General features: G+C 45.2%; 1 protein-coding gene across 1 annotated transcript; it reads right to left on the bottom strand.

Annotated features, from left to right (window-relative positions):
* Positions 1-261: 261 nt before the first annotated feature.
* srrm2 (serine/arginine repetitive matrix 2) lies at positions 262-17,211 on the bottom strand. The gene is made up of 14 exons (XM_071537327.1): positions 17,042-17,211; positions 14,208-14,459; positions 13,475-13,570; positions 12,026-12,211; positions 11,098-11,181; positions 10,282-10,347; positions 10,152-10,187; positions 9,921-10,037; positions 8,128-8,269; positions 5,503-7,475; positions 3,976-4,899; positions 3,003-3,074; positions 1,701-1,808; positions 262-851 (listed from the first exon to the last, which is right to left on the bottom strand). Exons 2-14 carry the CDS (start codon positions 14,453-14,455, stop codon positions 797-799), a joined length of 4,107 nt encoding a protein of 1,368 aa, XP_071393428.1. The 5' UTR covers positions 14,456-14,459; positions 17,042-17,211; the 3' UTR covers positions 262-796.
* Positions 17,212-19,041: the final 1,830 nt, after the last annotated feature.

Here is a 19,041-nt window from a genome sequence, read left to right as displayed (position 1 = left end):
TTTAAACATCCCAAATCAATGAATGTAAACAGTTTGCTTTGTTGTAAATTCTGTTATCCAATGAGACCTTGAATTTTGTCCGTGAAATTGTATGCACTGTATATTTGTGCAGATGTGAATAAAAGTAGCATGCAATCTGTCTTCTACACCATTTCATGTAGTTCACTCATCTTTTTGGCCCATGTTGTCACATTATTAATCCAACAGATGGCAGGACTCCACATCAGCAACACAGGCATTTGAAATCAAATTCCACACAAGTAAAATGTACAACTGCTTTTTTTATTATCATTAATCATTTTTCAACAAAGAAATAAACCACGTGTTGCAGTTCCTAATCACATTAAATGGAAATCGCATATCCGTTCAGTGATATTAACCAAAATACAGACGGCTCATATCTACATTTAGACCGCAACAGACAGTACAAGTACAGAGGACAGAGGAAAGCCAAGAGAACATTCTTTGATTGGGTTAACTTTTACTTTACATTACTGTGTGTGAGTGTGTGTGTGTGTGTGGGGGGGGGGGGGGTGCTAATGTCGCCCTTGCTGATGGCCTCGCTAACCCCATACCGGTTTCTTCATCAGCTCGTAAAAAGAAAAAAAAAATATACAAGCCGACCCCTTTTCCGCTCGTCGCTGGTTTTTTTTTTTTTACAAAATCTGCTGATTTATCGGTGGTGTTCCCTTGGCGGTCGCGGATCTCGCGTTCTGATCCGACCGTCGGCTATGAAGGTCCATTTAGTACAATTCCAGTTCAGACCGGCCACAGGCGGATGGGGGGGGGGCGCCGCTCATTTCCTTCGCCTGCTGCTTGGCGAGCGGCTTGGGGACTGCCTGCTGCCACTCCTGAGAGGAGAGGAGAGGAGGAGGAAAAGAAACCATCAGCACGCGCTCAGACATCATCAATCGATCAATCTGTGATGCGATTGTGTAAAGGTCAAGATTTTACAGTTTGCCACTCCCTAGTTGAGGATAGCACCGACTAGGGCTGAACAATGAATCGAAATTTTATCGAAATCGCAATATGGCCTACTGTAATTTTCAAATCGCAGGAGGCGCAATATTTTTTTTTATTTTTTTTTTACCAAATTTTTATAAATTTTCAACAAAAAACTGCAGACGTACAATCAGTTAAAAAGGTAAACAAAACATAGCAGAAATATGATGTGCAAAAGAGGTTGACTTTTATACAGCTTAGGAAAAAAAACGAAAAATAACATTAAAAATAGTAATAGACAAATTAAAATAAATAAATTTTACAATTCTAATAATATTGGCAAAATAAAAATGTATACATAAAGATGCACATGTGCAAAAACATACATAAACTACATACTCACATACACACACCAACACACATACCATCGCCACCCAGGTATATGAGGCGCAATATTTGTTAAAGGTGAAATGTGTCAAAATAGCATTTTAAAGTAAATATTGTGGTGCTGCAGAGATGTCCTGGCCTACACATCATATTCTACAGACTTAAGAAAACATCTTTGTTTGGTACAGATCCTCCAAAAATCACACCATAATCATTTGAATACGTTTTTCAATGAGAATGAGAATGATGATGTAAAAATGATCATTCCCTCTCATATCGCAATTACAATATCAGTCAAAATAATCGCAATTAGATATTTTTTTCAAAATCGTTCAGCCCTAGTACCGACATCTCTCCTATTGGCTACCGACCTGCGGGTGGGCGGGGAATGTGCAGGTCTTCTGTGTCTCGGAGGGGAGTAGCTGAGCGAGCGGGAGTCTCTCAGCGAATCGGCCGGCACCCTCTGGGGTCTGGGCGGGCTGTGAGGCGAAGGAACAGGTGTCAGTCAAAGTCTCACTACTACTACCACAGTGTGACTCTTTAGCCTGGTACAGTGTAGTAAACAATGCAAGCGATGGGAGTTTGGAAAATAAAGGAAAATGGAAGCAACGGACAAATGTGGAGGTTCCTCCCCGACTACAGCTACAGAAAAACTGTAAGGAAATGATATTTTCTTTACAAATTTTATTCTTTTAACTGTTCAATAATGTTGTAAGTGTAATTAATTCTTCATTTATAGGCAGTTATGTATCCCAGAGTTACAGCCTAAAAAGCCATGCAAAACTCATATTCAGCTGTCAGATACTGGCAATGCTTGTGTCAAAAGCCCCAATATAGTTCCAATTAAATTACAAATAACCGCCTCGCGGTTGTATGCCTCCGCCAATAAACTTTGTTTTATCATTGCAAGGACAGTCTTTATTTACTGAACATATATAATTAATGTGATTATGAGGTCAAACTGAGGATTTTGGTGTCTGCAAAAGTAAGTGTCAGCACTTCCACCGTTTTTGTAGAATGACCCGAGATCGTTTTCTCAGCTACAGTGGTGAGCAAAACATTATGATGTCACAGTGAAGTTGACCTTTGAACTTTTGGATATAAAATGTCATCACGTCATCATTTTATCCTATTAGACATTTGTGTGAAATTTTGTCATAATTAGCGTATGAATTCTTGAGTTATGGGCAAAAACGTCTTTTGTGAGGTCACAGTGACCTTGACCTTTGACCACCAAAATCTAATAAGTTCATCCTAATGAGGAGCATTCATTAGCCTAAAGTAAGCTTAAGATAAGAATCTGATTTCAAAACACAATTCAAACAATTTTTTTTTTAAACTAATTTTGTGTTGTATTAAAATCTCATATGTACGTCACTTTGGATAAAAGCATCTGCCAAATGGGAAATTGTAAATTGTAATTTAATCATGTTTATTTACCCTTACATGTTAAACAGAAATAACAGATGGAAAACATGAAGTGTGAGTGTTATCTATTTAGTTATTAAGGTGAAATTAAGGTTAATCAGTCACTACCACTATGACACAATCTCACTGTATTCAAGACTGGTGAGCCAACTGACAGGTTTTCACAATTATAGAGACACCAGACTTCTGAGAAGAAATGTCATTCCTTGAGAGCAGTATGTAGTTCTCAATCTTTTTCTTCTTACCTCTTTTTCTTTGTTTCCTTTTCACTCTCAGAAGAGGACGAGGAAGAGGAGCTTTGAGCTTTTTCCGTCTTTCTGTTGAGAGAAACAAGGGAGGGGAGTGAGATCAAATCACCGAATGAGTGATTTTTCCAAAATGTCTTTTTCACGGCATATATTCATAGCCAGCCAGCCACACACACACACACACACACACACACACAGGGCTGCCAAAATTACACAAGCAAAGAATCAATTAAAAACATAAGCCAAGCAATTTGGAAGGATATCTATGATACTTAACCATAGCTATGGCTGTGACACTGTACCTACAGGCTATAGAATTGGAGCTCCAGTGCCAAAAGTGACAAATTTGAATGTAAATGGCCTTACTTCCTGTCATTTTCTGGCTATCTCCAGCATTTGAAATTAAACATTTCAATGTGGAAGATGACAGAGCATCTTCACAGTAAGTGTAAAATCAGTGTTGGCAATGACCATCATAGTGTGAGATAACTTTTGAAGCAATATGTTTATTATGACAGGTCAAGAAATCACCCCTGAATGTTTCCGTTTTTAGATTATTCAATCGTTAAAATGATCATTTGTTGCAGCCCTAGTCCAGCGGTTCTCAACGTGGGGTCCGGGGACCACCAGGGGTCCTTGAGGGGGTTCCAGGGGGGTCCCCAGCAAATTGATGAATTGTTAAACTTCAGCATTATTTAATTTACAATAATTTAACACAATTAGAGAATGTAGAAGAATGACTGTTTTGATCATAGTGTCTCTGTTATCTCTCTACCTACAATACAGATAGTCATGGAATTCTAGACAGAATCATATCTAGCGATAAAAATATGATCAATATCATCAAATGGGGGTCCGTGGCTCTAATGTGGACTAAATTAGGGGTCCTTGATATGAAAAAGGTTGAGAATCACTGCCCTAGTCTATTCTGCATGTCATGTAGCTCAAGACTCCCCCGTCCCCTCCTTACCCTTTTCCCTGCTCCGCCTCGGAGTCGGAGCTGTCCGAAGAGGACGACGAAGACGAGGAGGAAGAGGACGACGAGGAGGAGGAGGAAGAGGAGGAGCTGGAGCTGCTGCTCCTCTTGCCCTTCTTGTTTTCCTTGGCCTCCTTCCCGTTCACCGCGTTCTCGCTCCGGACCGTCTGGTCTGACGGGCGAGGGGCTGCCGGCGGGGACTGGTTCCTCGGAGGACCTCTTGCCTCCCTGGGTTCCCTGGGTTCCCTGGTTTCCCTGGTTTCCCTGGGTTCCCTGGTTTCCCTGGGTTCCCTGGTTTCTCTGGGTTCCCTAGTTTCCCTGGGTTCCCTGGTTTCTCTGGGTTCCCTAGTTTCCCTGGGTTCCCTGGTTTCTCTGGGTTCCCTAGTTTCCCTGGGTTCCCTGGTCTCTCTGGTCTCTGGCTGGCGGCCGGCCGACGACCTTCCGGGAGGCGGATCGGAGCGTCTGGCCTCTGCGTGGCGGCCTCTGCTCTCTGGAGCCGCCGGGACGTGGGAGGAGGAGGAGGAGGAGGTCTCTCTGGCGGGGACCGGCGACGGAGAGGAGCGACCCTTCCTCCCCCTGTCCGCCTCTTTGCCCTCCGGCTCCGCTCTCCGCTCCCTCTCCGCCGGCGGTTTCGCGTCTCTCCTCTCCCGGGCCGGCGATGGCGAGGGCGAGGGCGAGGAGGAGGAGGAGGAGCCGGAGGAGGAGGAGGGGGGGGGGGACCGGCGGGGCGGCGGAGCGTCTTTGAGCTGCTGACGCTCCTTTTCCCTTGCCCTCTCCCTCTCCCGCTCTTTCTCCGCCTCCCTCTGTCTGTTCCTCTCTCGCTCCCTTTCCCGCTCTCGTTCCCGTTCCCGTTCCCGTTCTCGAGAGAGGGAGCGGCTGCTCCTCCGTCGCCGCTGTGGCGAGGGAGAGCGACGGGACCTTACAGAGGAAAAGATAAAGACGGGATGAAAAGACCCACCTGGGAAAGTATTGTAGCACAGCTTTAACTGTATATAGACATAAGACATTTTAAAGGAATAGTTCACCCAAAAATGAAAATTCTGTCATCATCTACTCGCCCTCATACCAAATGAAACACAGGTGAAATTTGTTAGTCCATATAACACACAGGGAGGCTGCCAGCACAACTTGGTAGCAGCCTTCTCCAAAACAACTGAAGTCAATGGGGACCTGTTCTTTAGAGTTCCAAAACAAAAACAGCCAAACAATCACACTGTGAATAGAAAGACCTATACACCATTATTTGTTGCAAATCAATCAGCTGTAGTTAAGATTTGTACTAAATGATGGTGTAAATATACTGTAGGTCTTTTTGGAACTCTGAAGAACTGGTCCCCACTGACTTCAGTTGTTTTGGAGAAGGCTGCTATGGAGTTGTGCTGCAGCCTCCCTGTGTGTTATATGGACAAACTTCACCTGTGTTTCAACTGGCATGAGGGGGAGGAGATGATGACAGAATTTTCATTTTTGGGTGAACTATTCCTTTAAGACTGTTTCAGGACCTGGCGGTTCTCATCTCACCTGTTGGGTGGGCTGCGCCTCCTCGGACTTCTGGACCTGGACCTGCTCCTCCTGGCCGGCCGATCCCGCTCCCTGTCCCTCCCTCCTCTATCTCTCTCTCTATCCCTCTCCCTCTCCCTTTCCCTTTCCCTCTCCCTCTCCCTCTCCCTCTCCCTCTCCCTCTCCCTGTCCCGCTGCCGCTCCCTCTCCCGCTCCGACCAAGCCGAGGGAGGGGACGCCCGCCTGGACCGGGGCGGGGGGTCCTGGTACTGCCGCGGCGGCGTGCGGCGGGTCGCCGGCGGGGGCGGGGAGGAGGAGGTGTTAACGGCGGAGAGGGAGAGTTTCGGGGACGGGGAGCGCGACCTGCGGGCCGGGGGCGGGCTGGGCCTCCTCTCCCTCTCCCTCTCCCTCTCCCTCTCCCGCCCCCTGTCCCGCTCGGCGTCGGCGGGCGGGGACGGGGGCGGACTGGGGCTGTCCATCTGCGTGGGACTGTACCGCTCCTGCCCTCTGGCTCGGGGGGCGTAGTCCTCCGTCGGACCTCTTTGGGCGGGTCTCTCCCTCTCTGACGCCGTACACCTCTCTCCTCCTCCTCCTCCTCCTCCTCCTCCTCCCTTCAGGGCCTGCCTCTGCCCGTCGCTCTCGGAGGCGGAGCTCTCCCTCGCGCCGTTGGCCAGGTACCGGTGAACGGCGGCTCCGATGGCGGGCGGCGCTCTTTTCACCGGGCCGGCCTTCTCCTGCCCCGCCTTCTTCTCGTCTTCGGAGGACGAGGAGGACGAGGACGAGCCCGAGGAGGACGAAGAGGAGGAGGAGGAGGAGTCGGAGTCGCTGTCGCTGTCACTGCTGCTGCTGCTGCTGCTACTGCTGCTGCTCTCCTTTCCTTTCTTGGCCTGTTTCTCCTTCTCCTCTCTCTTCTCCTTCCTCTGGGGGCTTCTCTCCTTCTCTTGCCTCTCGTTCGTCTCCGGTCGCTCGGCCCTCCCTTTCTCCGCGGGTCTCTCTCTCTCTCTCCTTTCCGCCTGCTCGCTGTTCCTGGGCCCGCTCTGCCGGCCCGGCCTCGGCTCGCCCCTCCTCCCGCCGCCCTCTCTCTCCTGCTCCTTCTTCTTCTCCTTGCTCAGCTCCCTCTCCCTCTCCTTGGCCCTCTCCTCCTGATCCCGCTCTCTCTCTCTCCTCCGCTCGTCCTCCCGCTCCCGCTCCCGCTCCCTCTCCCGCTCCCGCTGGCGCCCGTTGGTGAGCGGCGAGCGCTCCCGTCCCGTCCCGGCCTCGCCCCTGCCCTCCGCCCTCGGGTGCTGGTCTCGCTCCGTCCTGCGCTCCCTCTCTCCGCTCCTCTCGCTCCTCCTCTCCGGGGCCGGCGAGGGCGAGGAGGAGGAGTCGTGCCTCGGCTTTTTGTCCTGTTTCTTCCGGTCCTTTTCCCGGTCCGCCTCTCTGCTCCGGGCCCTCCTGGTCTCCTGTTTAGGAGGAGGAGGAGGAGGCGGCGGCGGAGGAGGAGAAGGAGACGGGGAGGAGGAGGAGTCATGTCTGATCCTTTGTGGGACTCTCTCCTTTCCTTTGGCTTTCTCCCTCTCCTCCCTGCTTCTCGAACGCCTCCCTCTCTCCCTCTCGTCTCTGCTTGGTGAACACCTCCCTTTCTCCCTCTCCGTCTCTCTGCTCCTTGAACGCCTCCCTTTCTCCTCTCTGCTCCTCGAGTGCCCCCCTTTCTCCCTCTCCGTCTCTCGGCTTCTCGAGCGCCGCCCTTTCTCCCTCTCCGTCTCTCGGCTTCTCGAGCGCCGCCCTTTCTCCCTCTCCTTCGGTCTGCTCCGTGAGCGCCTCCCTTTCTCGCCCTCCCCGCTCCGTGAATGCCGGCCCTTCTCCGGCTGCGGCTGTGGCGTGGGAGAGGGGGACGAGGAGTCGTGTCTCCTCCTGGAGGTCTTGTCCCTCTCGCTCTCCCTCGTCTGCTCTCGCTCCCTCTCCTGGTTGGCCCGCTGCTGATGTTCAGGGGAGCTGTGGGGCCTCGGAGACTTCTGGAAGACCGAGGAAGAGCGGGTCAAGGAAAGACATTGTGGAAAACGAGGGGGAAAATATGATGCAGAAGGTTATGTAAAATGTATCTCTTCTTTTGCTAAGCAGCACCTAAAGGGGCCAGGACCCCACTTAGGCTGGAGACACACTACACGACTTTGAGGCTGATTATAGCCGTCTGATTTTCAAGGAGTCCGTAAAGTCCAGTTTCATGTCTTCTGTATCCATATTTGTCTTCTCTCTACAGTCTGCAGAGCAACTAAGACAATGGTTCTCAACCTTTTTCACATCAAGGACCCCTAATTTAGTCCACATTGGGGCCACAGACCCCCCATTTGATGAGATTTTGTCTCTCGGATCCAAATCTTGAGCTTATTTGTATTGTTAGATATGATTTTGTCCAGAATTCCATGACTATCTGTATTGTAGGTAGAGAGATAACGGTGAAACTATGATCAAAACAGTCATTCTTCTGCATTCTCTAATTATGTTCACTTAAATAAGGATGATGTTTAACAATTCATCAATTTGCTGGGGACCCCCTGGAACCCCCTCAAGGACCCCCTGGTGGTCCCCGGACCCCACGTTGAGAACCACTGCACTGGTTTTTTTTCAGTCGGTCGTGTAGTGTAGTCTCAACAAAATAGTCCTCACCCCTCTGCCTCCCTGCCGGTGTGGGCTGTGCTCCTCGTAGCCCCGCCTCCTCCTGTCCGGGGGGGACCTGGCCTTCCTGCCCTCGTCGGCTCTCCTCGCCGGTTGGTCCGGTTGTCGCGATCTCGGCGGGGCGGGAGACGGGCTGTTGATATCGGGGGGGGAGGGGGAGACACACACACAATGAGAGATGAGAGTTGTCTGTTGCAGGACGTGCTGCTTTAACGCAGAATTTGGGCAGAATTCTAAGACTTGTACTAGGGCTGAACGATTTTGAAAAAATATCTAATTGCGATTATTTTGACTGATATTGCAATTGCGATATGATTTGCGATATTAGAGGGAATGATCATTTTTACATCATTATTCTCATTCTCATTGAAAAACGGATTCAAATGATTACGGTGTGATTTTTGCGGGGATCTGTACCAAACAAAGATGTTTTCTTAAGTCTGTAGAATATGATGTGTAGGCCTGGACATCTCTGCAGCACCACAATATTTACTTTAAAATGCTATTTTGACACATTTCACCTTTAACAAATATTGCGCCTCCTGCGATTTGAAAATTGCAGTAGGCCATATTGCGATTTCAATAAATTTTCGATTAATTGTTCAGCCCTAACTTGTAGATAAAAAGACCTCCCCGTTTGTAGAATAATGGGCGTCGACCAGGTTTAGACCAACATATCAGTTGGCCATGAACCTTCAATACCCTGCAATTGTTCACGGTTCATAGAATATTTCCTTCATGGAGTATTACTCAGGTAGATTACTTCTAATACAAGGGAAAGAAATGATGATCCAAATAATAATCTGTGCAATGTTCTTGACATTCCTGATAAATACCCAGATGTTACAGGCAATTATAATTTTTTACTATAGTCAGAGTTCCTACACATTTTCAATTTAAAAATTCCGTACTTTTTCCAGACCTTGATTTGTTTTGAAGATTTTGTCTGGTGTTCAATATGATTTACACAGATAGACATCTTGCCCCTGCTAACTAGGTCATATCACTGTATAGATGAAGACTGTTCTTCACAGCGACAAATATCACAATATGTGAGATGATTGGCAGGGTTCCTACACGGGTTCCGTTTTAAAATTCCATATTTTTCCCAGACCCTATGTTCTTGACCGGATTTGATTTTGGTGGGTATTTGATATAATGCATGCTGACAGCGGCTGGGTAATAAGAGCGTCCCTCTATCTGAACATTATTCTTCACATCAACAAAAACTGTGGACTCAAAGTGGCTCTGCAACAACATAAAAGCTAGAATTATGTGTGTATCGGACCTGGACCGCAACATTTTCCATACTTTTCCAGACATTTTTTCAAATTCCCAAACTATTCAAGACCTGGAAATGATCAAATTCATTTTTAATACTTTTCCAGACTTTCCAGACCTGCGTAGGAACCCTGTATAATGAAATCACAAATGTCAAGAACGCCTGGCTGTTGCTGCTGTAAATTATGGATGAAAGTTAGTAGTCAGGACTGGTGGGATTATGGAGCCTATAATGACGCCTCACCATCATATGCTATCCATGCTATGAGAGTCCACTTTTTAAAAGGATAATTCTGATTATATTCAACTTATTTTCCTAGTTTTTGCCAGTGTGATGATTGTGAAGAAGAGAACAGAATCACAAGAAGGCTTGAACCAGCCTGAATGCAGTTTGTGTGTTTTGTATTCAGCTTGTGCTCATCAGGGGTCTGAAAAAATACCTGTCTGTTATTATCATATCACATCAAATTCTTAATACAAAAAAAAAAAAACATTCTTCTTACCTGTGAGCGGAGCTGGAGGAGACGCTCCTGTTTCTCCGGGCCTTGGCTTTTGGAGGACTCGTGGGTTCGCTCCCCTTCCGCTTCCTCTTGGACCCCTTGTGCTTCTCATCTGAAGAACTTTGGGGGGGGGGGGGGACAAAAAAAAAGAAAGCATTGATACGCTAGAAAGCTCCACCGGTGCTTCAGGCAGGACAGAGACGATGGACACAGTCGGAAACTTAGAACACCTACCTGTCTTTCTCCTCCTCCTCGTCTTCGGAAGCCTCCCTGAAAGACAGAAAATTTCCGGTCAGCCCAACCTGACAATGTACGGACATGAGATCAGCAAACATGGCAACATGAGAGTCCAGTGGTGGAATACCGTTTCTTTTTCTTCTTCTTGGATTTCTTTTTCTCTCGGTGCGGAGAGGGCGAGGGACTCTCTGAGCTGATGACACAAGGAACAAACAATGTCCATCAACTGATTTTAAACCACAGTTACATCAGTCCTGCTCCACATTACTGATACCTAGGGTTGCAAAATTCCGGGAATTAACGGGAATTTATGGGAATAAACGGGAATAAACCAGGAATTTACTAAATTGAAGGTATGCTCTTAATAGGGAACTTAAATATAGTTGGGGAAAATATATTTTAGCATAATCCTGACTAAAACAACCAGATATCATGCAAGTACAGTTGAATATCTATGCTATTCCTCAATCACATGCACACATAGCACACTGCTTACTGCAGGGCTACAGAGGCCACGCCCCCTACATGCAACTCAACATTCATGTTTTTGTTCTTCAATGAAAGAATTGATTGTTCAATAAAATATTTAACACTTGATAAAGTTCTACTTACTTACAAATAAATCAGTTTTAATTGTATTATTTTGGATGGATGTCTGCTTATAACAAAACAAATATTTATGCTGGGATATGATACCTTTCCATTAAATTACCCTCAATTCCCAGTTAATTCCCATAAATTCCCATTAATTCCCATAAATTCCCATGGAAAGTTTCCAATTTGGAATATTTCCAAAATTCCCCAGCTTAACTTCCCATGGAAATGTACCGGAAACTTTCCGGAAATTTACCGGAAATTTTCCACCCCTTTGCAACCCTACTGATACCAGGGAAGTCTACACCTACTCTTGTATTTGTAATCATCTGTTCTGCTCTTTCCTCACCTGTCTCTGTTCTTGTTTTTCTTCTTCTTTTTCCGGCTCTGTTTCTTGGGGCGGGAATCTGAATCCTCAGACTCTTCCACCAACCTGAGAGAGCAAAAGGAAACGAACCGTGGAGATGGGAACAAAAACAGTGCGGGTGATAAGGCCTGCGTTTCATATCGTTGCTCATGCATTGCATCGATCGAGCAAAACCGGGGAAAGCGTGACAGGATTCAGAAACCTTTTGATTGGCAGATAAAATATGAAATCATTATTACAGCCTTTTAAAGCTGTACAATATTGCACGTTGGCGTCTGAATTTGGAGGACTTCACTGCCCAGAAATCCTGTAAGATGATGTCAGTAAACTAAATATCTTCTTCTTAGTGTGTGGTGGGATTGAGATTAGGGCTGGGTGATAATTCAATATTATCGTTTATCGTCTTTCAGTGGAATCATATCGTGATGATATGAAGATATATTAATATCGTGACACACATTTCTGCTGTCTGAATTGATGATGACAAGCAAATTTTACTTAAAAACTCTCATAAAATGAGGTATGGTAGGAATATTATATGAAAATTTCAGTTTTGTTTGACATCACACCTAACATCACCGTTCGGTTCAACGAGATGAACATTAATTTGATTATTTAACGTGATTTTGCATTCATTAACCATATCGTGATATATATTGATATCGAGAAAAATCCTTATGATTATCATGATATTGATTTCAACCATATCGCCCAGCCCTAATGGAGATAGTAGAAGAGGTTCAGGCATCACTGGCTTGCTGCTATTTATTTGGTGCATTTTTGGCATAGCTGAAAATTGGAGAGAATAGATATCATGCCGTTTAGTGTCTAAATTCATACTATAGCATGACATTACACTGGTGTCCATTTTGATACCCACTACACTGCGTCCGTCTCTTTTCCCACTCACGTGTATTTCTGCTGCTGCTGCCGCTCCCGCTCCAGGCGCTCCTGCTCCCTCTTCTCCTTCTCCCTCTCCTTGCGGTCGGGGTGGAAGGAGGAGCCGTCCACGTAGTCGGTGGCGATGCCGAAGGCGGCGCGCAGCCGGTCGTTCTTCTGCTGGTTGGCCGCGGCCAGAGCGTGGGTCTCCGTCACCCTGAAAGCAGGTTCCCGTCACTACACACACACACTTTCAAATTTTCTAGCTTTTATTGCCTCGAGGCCTGAAATCAATAGCCGTTTAAGCGCTTACGCAACCGAGGTGTTCTCCATTTTCAATACAGCGGCTACGTTAATATACGCAGAGAATTCTCGATTCTCAACCTTTTTCATATCAAGGACCCCCATTTGATGAGATTTTGTTTCTCGGACCCAAATCTGTGAATATCGTCATTGTTAGATATGATTTTGTCCAGAATTCCATGACTATCTGTATTGTAGGTGCCGCGATAACAGAGAAACTATGATCAAAACAGTCATTCTTCTACATTCTCTAATTGTGTTCTTCTGTGTGTACTTCTTGTAATTGAAATAATGATGAAGTTTAACAATATATCAATTTGCTGGGGACCCCCTGGAACCCCCTCAAGGACCCTTGGTGGCCCCCGGACCCCACGTTGAGAACCACTGCCCTACGTAACCCGGTTGGTCACACGTAAATCCGAGTCGTCTTTACTATTGTGATGTAAAACACTGCCACTAAGGCAATGACTCTCAACCTTTTTCATATCAAGGACCCCTAATTTAGTCCACATTGGGGCCACAGACCCCCATTTGATGAGATTTTGACTCTCGGATCCAAATCTGAGAATATTTTTATTGTTAGATATGATTTTGTCCAGATTTCCATGACTGTCTGTATTGTAGGTAGAGAGATAACAGAGAAACTATGATCAGAACAGTCATTCTTCTGCATTCTCTAATTGTGTTAACTTAAATAATGATGAAGTTTAACAATATATCAATTTGCTGTGGCATGGAAACATCTGACTGCTTTCAATGTGGGTTTTCACTGTCTGTCAAACTAACACAGCATTATGGGTACATCTTTTTTGGGTACGTATTTGCAATACGCTACTATTGGGAGGGGGAATATTCTGTTAACTGGTTTATTCATGGTAACAGGGAGACTCAATCACAGGGAATCAAAGGTTCAAGGAAACTGATTAACCTGAATTAGACCTTAACCAGAGTATGAACAATAGCTGGGTTACTCCAGGCGTGAAACAGCCCCAGATTCTATGACTCTGCCTACCGTTTCCTGCAAAATAGAAAGCATCGGGCCCTATGGCAAGACAATTTTTAATCAATCATAACAAAATTTCTTTGAGAAATGAGGCCCTGAGAGTTGCATTCTGTGACAGCAGGATGCGTGTGTGTGTGTGTGTGTGTGTGTGTGTGTGTGGTTGGTTGCTCTTACGCCGGTCTCTCGGTGGTGGCTGGCGGCGGCTCCTGCTTCTCCTGCAGCATCATGCGGAAACTGTTCACCTTCTCCTCGATCTCCTCGGCGGAATACCTGGCCGTCCGAACAGAGAGGAGGATGTGACATCAGAAACTAAAAAAAAATGGGTCTGGGCTGTTAAGTGTCCTATTGGGTGATGGAGGACAGCCTTCACTCTTTGGATGGGACCTTGTCACCCTGCCTGTAGGACTGCAACTAACGATTATTTTCATTGTCGATTAATCTGTTGATTATTTTCTCGATTAATCGATTAGTTGTTTGGTCTATAAAATGTCAGAAAATGGTGAAAAATGTGGATCAGTGTTTCCCAAAGCCCAAGATGACGTCCTCAAATGTCTTGTTTTGTCCACAACCCAAAGATATTCAGTTTACTGTCATAGAGGAGGAAAGAAACCAGAAAATATTCACATTTAAGAAGCTGGAATGAGAGAATTTTGACTTATTTTTCTTTAAAAAATTACTCAAACCGATTAATCGATTATCAAAATAGTTGCCGATTAATTTAATAGTTGACAACTAATCGATTAATCGATTAATCGTTGCAGCTCTACCTGCCTGCAATGTAAACACTCCTAACTCCTGTTGCTTTACAGCTTGGCCCAATCACACTTGACACACTTTCATGAACGCCACGCGGAAAGTGAAACGCCTCCTAACCCAGACCCGACAGACGGAGCGGCCTCCCTCTTACCCTTGCTCCTCCATCATGTCCTGCAGCTCGGCGCACTTGACCTCCAGCTGCCTCTTGCGCTGGTGCTCCAGGATGTCGGCGTTGGGCTGCCGGTTGAGCTGGCTCTCCAGCCGCTCGCGGTCCTTCTCGTCGCGCTCGCCGCCGCGCTCGTCCCGCGGCCGCTTGGCCCGCAGGCTCGACAGGTTGCGCTGCACATAGCCGTTGGTGCCGCTGCCCCGCGGAGTGGTCAGGCCGATGCCATTGTACATGGCTCTGCCGGGGAGAGAGAGAGAGAGAGAGAGGAGAGGAGAGGCGGTTAAGTGGCTGGACGGACACAAGAGAGCAGCTCATTGTAAATCTAATTGCCCGCTGTGTGGCGGCTGGTCGAGAAACACTAAGCGTCTTGCACTCATGTAGCCACTTACTCTAAGTGTCCAGTCTGTATTGACCAAATTGTCATACATAGTGGTGCTGAAGTCTGGTTGGATAGGCAGAGTAACACACTGTGGACTAATATCGATTTGGAATTAAGATCATAAATAAAAAAATCATAAAACATGCATCCACTCCTATCCGGCCTCCAGCTTCATGATGATGTAAAGTCATGAATTCGCCGATGGCTGTGACAACCACACATGGTTACAACAATGAAAACAACCTATCTAGAAGAGTGGTTCTCAAAGTGGGGACCGGGGACCCCCAGGGGTCCTTGAGGGGGGTTCCAGGGGGTCCCCAGCAAAAAGGGGAATCATTTATTTTCACTCTAATTCCATCCATAAGTAAGACAATGACAGAATGTATGACTATTTTGGTCATGGGTTTCATACACTTTCTGTAATAAAACATCTAAAAGCAAAAATCTTATCAGATGGGGGTCCGTGGTCTAATTTGTGTCAGTTTAGGGGTCCTTGACGTGAAAAGGTTTGAGAACCACTGATCTAGAAAGCAACCAAGCCAACTGAGCTGGTAAGCTAATATGAGCTGGCTGTGTGCCCCATCACCATTCTCTCTTGTGTGGAGACATGCTGCCTTCAAGTGCTCTTCATAAGCTCCCACTTTTGAGATCGGAGTCGTAAATAAATAAAAAAATAACAAAATAAGAAGCAGAAAACAGGCTCCATAACAGAAGTTGTTTTTTTGCGGACTGATGTTTTACTTTAGGAATGAAGAGGTGAAAATCCACAACTAAAAGTGAAACAAAGAGTGAAAATAGAACCATACTCCAATACTAGGTATTTACACGAGATTCCAAACAATAACATATTGTTACCCTAAGTTATTTATATGCTCTCTGTCCCCTTAACATCTCAGTAACCTGGGTCTTATAGAAAATTCAGACTTTTCCCAGTTTTATTTACCACTTTGTTGGATTGTTCAAGTGCGCTAAACCCGCAATTATGGTATTGACAACAGTACTTGAAGACAGGGAAGGAGCCAAACTCCATTCAAACATCTGTCAGTTTAATACGGCCTTGCTTATAAGAAAAATACATACCTGGTAGAACATAACTTAAAAGACAATACCAGGGTCATTCATAGTTATAGCCCATTCACTGCTGTGTATGCCTAGTTTACATTTCCCCCAGTCATTTTGCAATGAATTCCATATGTAATTAGATTTGATATCTACTTGTATTTTGGTGTTGTTAAAATGCAAACTTTATGGTGTTGAATTTACCTTGAAATTAACTGCTGTACCACCTAACAAAGACAGCCTAAATAAAAACATGGATGTGACTTTTAAGTTTGTAAGGTGAGGCATGGTTTAGGGATTATTTCCTGGCAGAGACTTGTGTCTTCCTGTGGGTGTCAGGTGATTGACAGGAAGCAGAGCAGAAACTTTGACAAAACCACAGGAGTGCTTCATGTGTACTTTGATGGATTATCTCTCTCTGTAGTCGTTTTCATACTGTACGAGAATGAATGGCAACAACTGGCTGCTTCTGAAGGGAAGAACGAGCCCTAATATGTCCAACTACGCTGACTGTGTGCAGAAAATAGCAGTAAAGGAAAGGAGAGGGAACCTAGACCACTGGCACAAACTGAAAAAACACCCCCATAGGCCTATAAGCACGTATATTAGGCTATACTTTAAGACCTTTTACAAATGATTTGGAGCCATGCTACAATTCGGCATACATCCAATACACCGAGCAACATTTCTTTCAACAATATCACAACTTTTGCAGTTGTCTTTCCTGTTATTCCCACACTCTTCTTCCGCCAAAACACATCACGGAGGGCGGTAGCGATAAGTGTGAATGAATTCTATAAGTTTGGTGTTGAATTTAAGTGTCCATTGATGGGTTGTATGCAGGCCACATTTACAACTAACGACTCGTAAAACCTCTTAAATCATCCTGTGATGTATGCACATCCGTCGATAAGCAAGGCATAATTTTATTGACAGATTTTTGTATGGAGTTTGGCCTAGGTTTCTCTATACAAAAGACAACGGAACGCATCGCTGCTAATGTTAGGCCTATTAAACATTCGCTAGGCGTGTGTGTCTCACATTAGGCCTTCTGAAATATATAATTCATATTCATATCTTGCAATCTAACAAAAGACAAGTCAGTTTGTCGCGCATTAACACGTGCGCCACAGCACAGGCCCGCTGCTTAATCTGTATGGAACATATAATCAATAGCAGCTACAGGCTGAGATACACCAGCGAAAACACAAATTAGAGTGACTATTTTAGGCTAACAGGGCAACAGATCATGGTTGTAGTTTAACGCTGCGTGGATTGATGAATTTATGAAAGGCCTAACTTCACTTGTGATTAGCCAACAATGTCTATCTCTGCTAGCTAACCTTTTAGCGAGAGCTATGCTAACGTATTTGTTACGTACCTGTGCTTTCTCCGGGAGCGGAGAGAACGACGTCGGAGGAAGTTGACGGCGGCAAATGCTTAGTGTTGAATCGCGAAAACTAATCAAGAAATAACTGATTTTCTTGTACGATGAAAATAAAAAAAAATAGCTAGTTAGCTACCTAGCTAGCTGGACTCGTCTCTTTCAACCAAAGCACGAACAGAGCTGGAAACCACGTGACGTCACAACCGCAAGACACTGGCCCAAACTATGATGCGTTCATGTCCAATGGGAAAGACGTTAAATACAGGATAACTAGAATTCCGTGCGCTTTAGTTTCAAACTAGTAAATGGCTACTGCTAGAAAATACCGTTCACCTCATCTTCACATGGTAATGCCGCGTTCAGTTTCAAACTAGTAAATGGCTACCACTAGAAAATACCGTTCACCTCATCTTCAGATGGCAATGCCGCGTTCATGCCAACTGGGAAAAACCGCCAACATCAGCCCCCTAGTGGTAATTACAAGTAGGACATGTGAGGCTTTTTTGTAGACTGATATCTCCCACTTTGTGTCACAAATTGTGGAAGTGTGTCAACCACACAGGCAGCAAACTGCACTGCTGATGTCAGCAGTCCAAGATAATAAATAACAGAATTATCAGTTATATGCACAATACACTCAACTCTAACGTTACTTATGAAAAACAAGTAATGTCTGCATCAGTTTGTTTCTGGTTGTGGTTTCTGGTTGATTTTAAATTGCCAAATAAAACATATTTTGGATTTGGGCTTTCCAACTACAATGCTTTCAAGTTGTTGTATCGCTTCCTCCGATATGACAGGAATAATGTCATATTCTATATTGTAATTACCTATTGGGGGCTGAGGTGGATGATTTTTCATGATGGATCACGATTTCTCTGACTTTCTGAATACTGACGTCACAAACAAAAGAAGCGCAGATCCTGTACAGGCCCACGGCGCGGAATGTTAAGTTTCACTTTTGTTTTCAAACTCTGTTGGATTGAGTTAAATGTTGCTGGTCGTCTTGTGACATCAGGCGCATCAGAGGTCGATTTAGATCAATTTATATACACTGATCAACTTGACTTCGTGCCTCTGTATGGGAAACACTGCATCTCACAGTCAAAGATGCCCTCTAGAGCAGTGATTCTCAACCTTTTTCATATCAAGGACCCCTAATTTAGTCCACATTAGAGCCAGGACCCCCACTGGGACAGTCCACCATTGAGATTTTGTCTGTCGGACCCAAATCTGAAAATATTTTTATTGTTAGATTTGATTTTGTCCGGAATTCCATGACTATCTGTATTGTAGGTAGAGAGATAACAGTGAAACTATGATCAAACAGTCATTCTTCTACATTCTCTAATTGTGTTAACTTCTTGTAAATGAAGTTTAACGATTCATCAATTTGCTGGGGACCCCCTCAAGGACCCCTGGTGGTCCCACGGACCCCACATTGAGAACCACTGCTCTAGAGGCCATCTGATGAAGCGCATCATCTCAAGAAGCGATGTGTCTGACTGACTGCCTGGCCTGAATTTAGCAATTTTTGAAAGTATATAGGATTTATTTCAAATAAAACCAAGACAATTAATGATTTTTAATGATGATCATACAAGTAATTTTGTGATCACAGCTCTTATAATGCCATGGCAGGAACTATTATGTCGGATTTTTTGTTTGTGGTTAATATTTGTTTTGCTGTAAAACATGCAAAGTAAAAAGTTGTAGCCACACTCCCATAGCTCCGATGCAGAATTCTTTATTGTTTAAAAACCAACGTTGAGACAGAAACCTGTCCGTCAGCGCTGTTGGGGTTTCTCCGGGAAGAGGCGGCCGAGGAGAAGAAAAGGCATAGATGTGTTTCAGAACTTGTTTTCAGAAAAATCTTCACATTAAAGTCTGTCTTGGTGACTTTGAACTGTGTAGCCTAGGCCATGGGTCGGCAATTATGTTTGTTATTGTTTTTCCCAAGCTGTATGGCATGCCAAACTTAAACATTTTACCTT

The sequence above is a fragment of the Centroberyx affinis genome, unplaced genomic scaffold (genome assembly GCF_046629955.1).
Source record: "Centroberyx affinis isolate AG114_WGS23_722 - 3 ecotype Tasmania unplaced genomic scaffold, CSIRO-AGI_Caff_v1 ptg003017l_1, whole genome shotgun sequence".
NCBI classification, from domain to species: Eukaryota; Metazoa; Chordata; class Actinopteri; order Beryciformes; family Berycidae; genus Centroberyx; species Centroberyx affinis.
The sequence above is the reverse complement of the archived record's forward strand: the minus strand, read 5'-3'. Positions and strand labels throughout refer to the sequence as shown.

Excerpts from the sequence above, each read along its gene's own strand:
- srrm2 (XM_071537327.1), bottom strand. The coding sequence starts at position 14,455 with ATGTACAATGGCATCGGCCTGACCACTCCGCGGGGCAGCGGCACCAAC. Across the intron at positions 10,188-10,281 it reads AAGAAGAAGAAAAAGAAACG|GGAGGCTTCCGAAGACGAGG; the intron begins GTATTCCACCAC and ends TCTGTCTTTCAG. Across the intron at positions 3,075-3,975 it reads GAGGCGGAGCAGGGAAAAGG|AAAGACGGAAAAAGCTCAAA; the intron begins GTAAGGAGGGGA and ends TTCTCTCAACAG.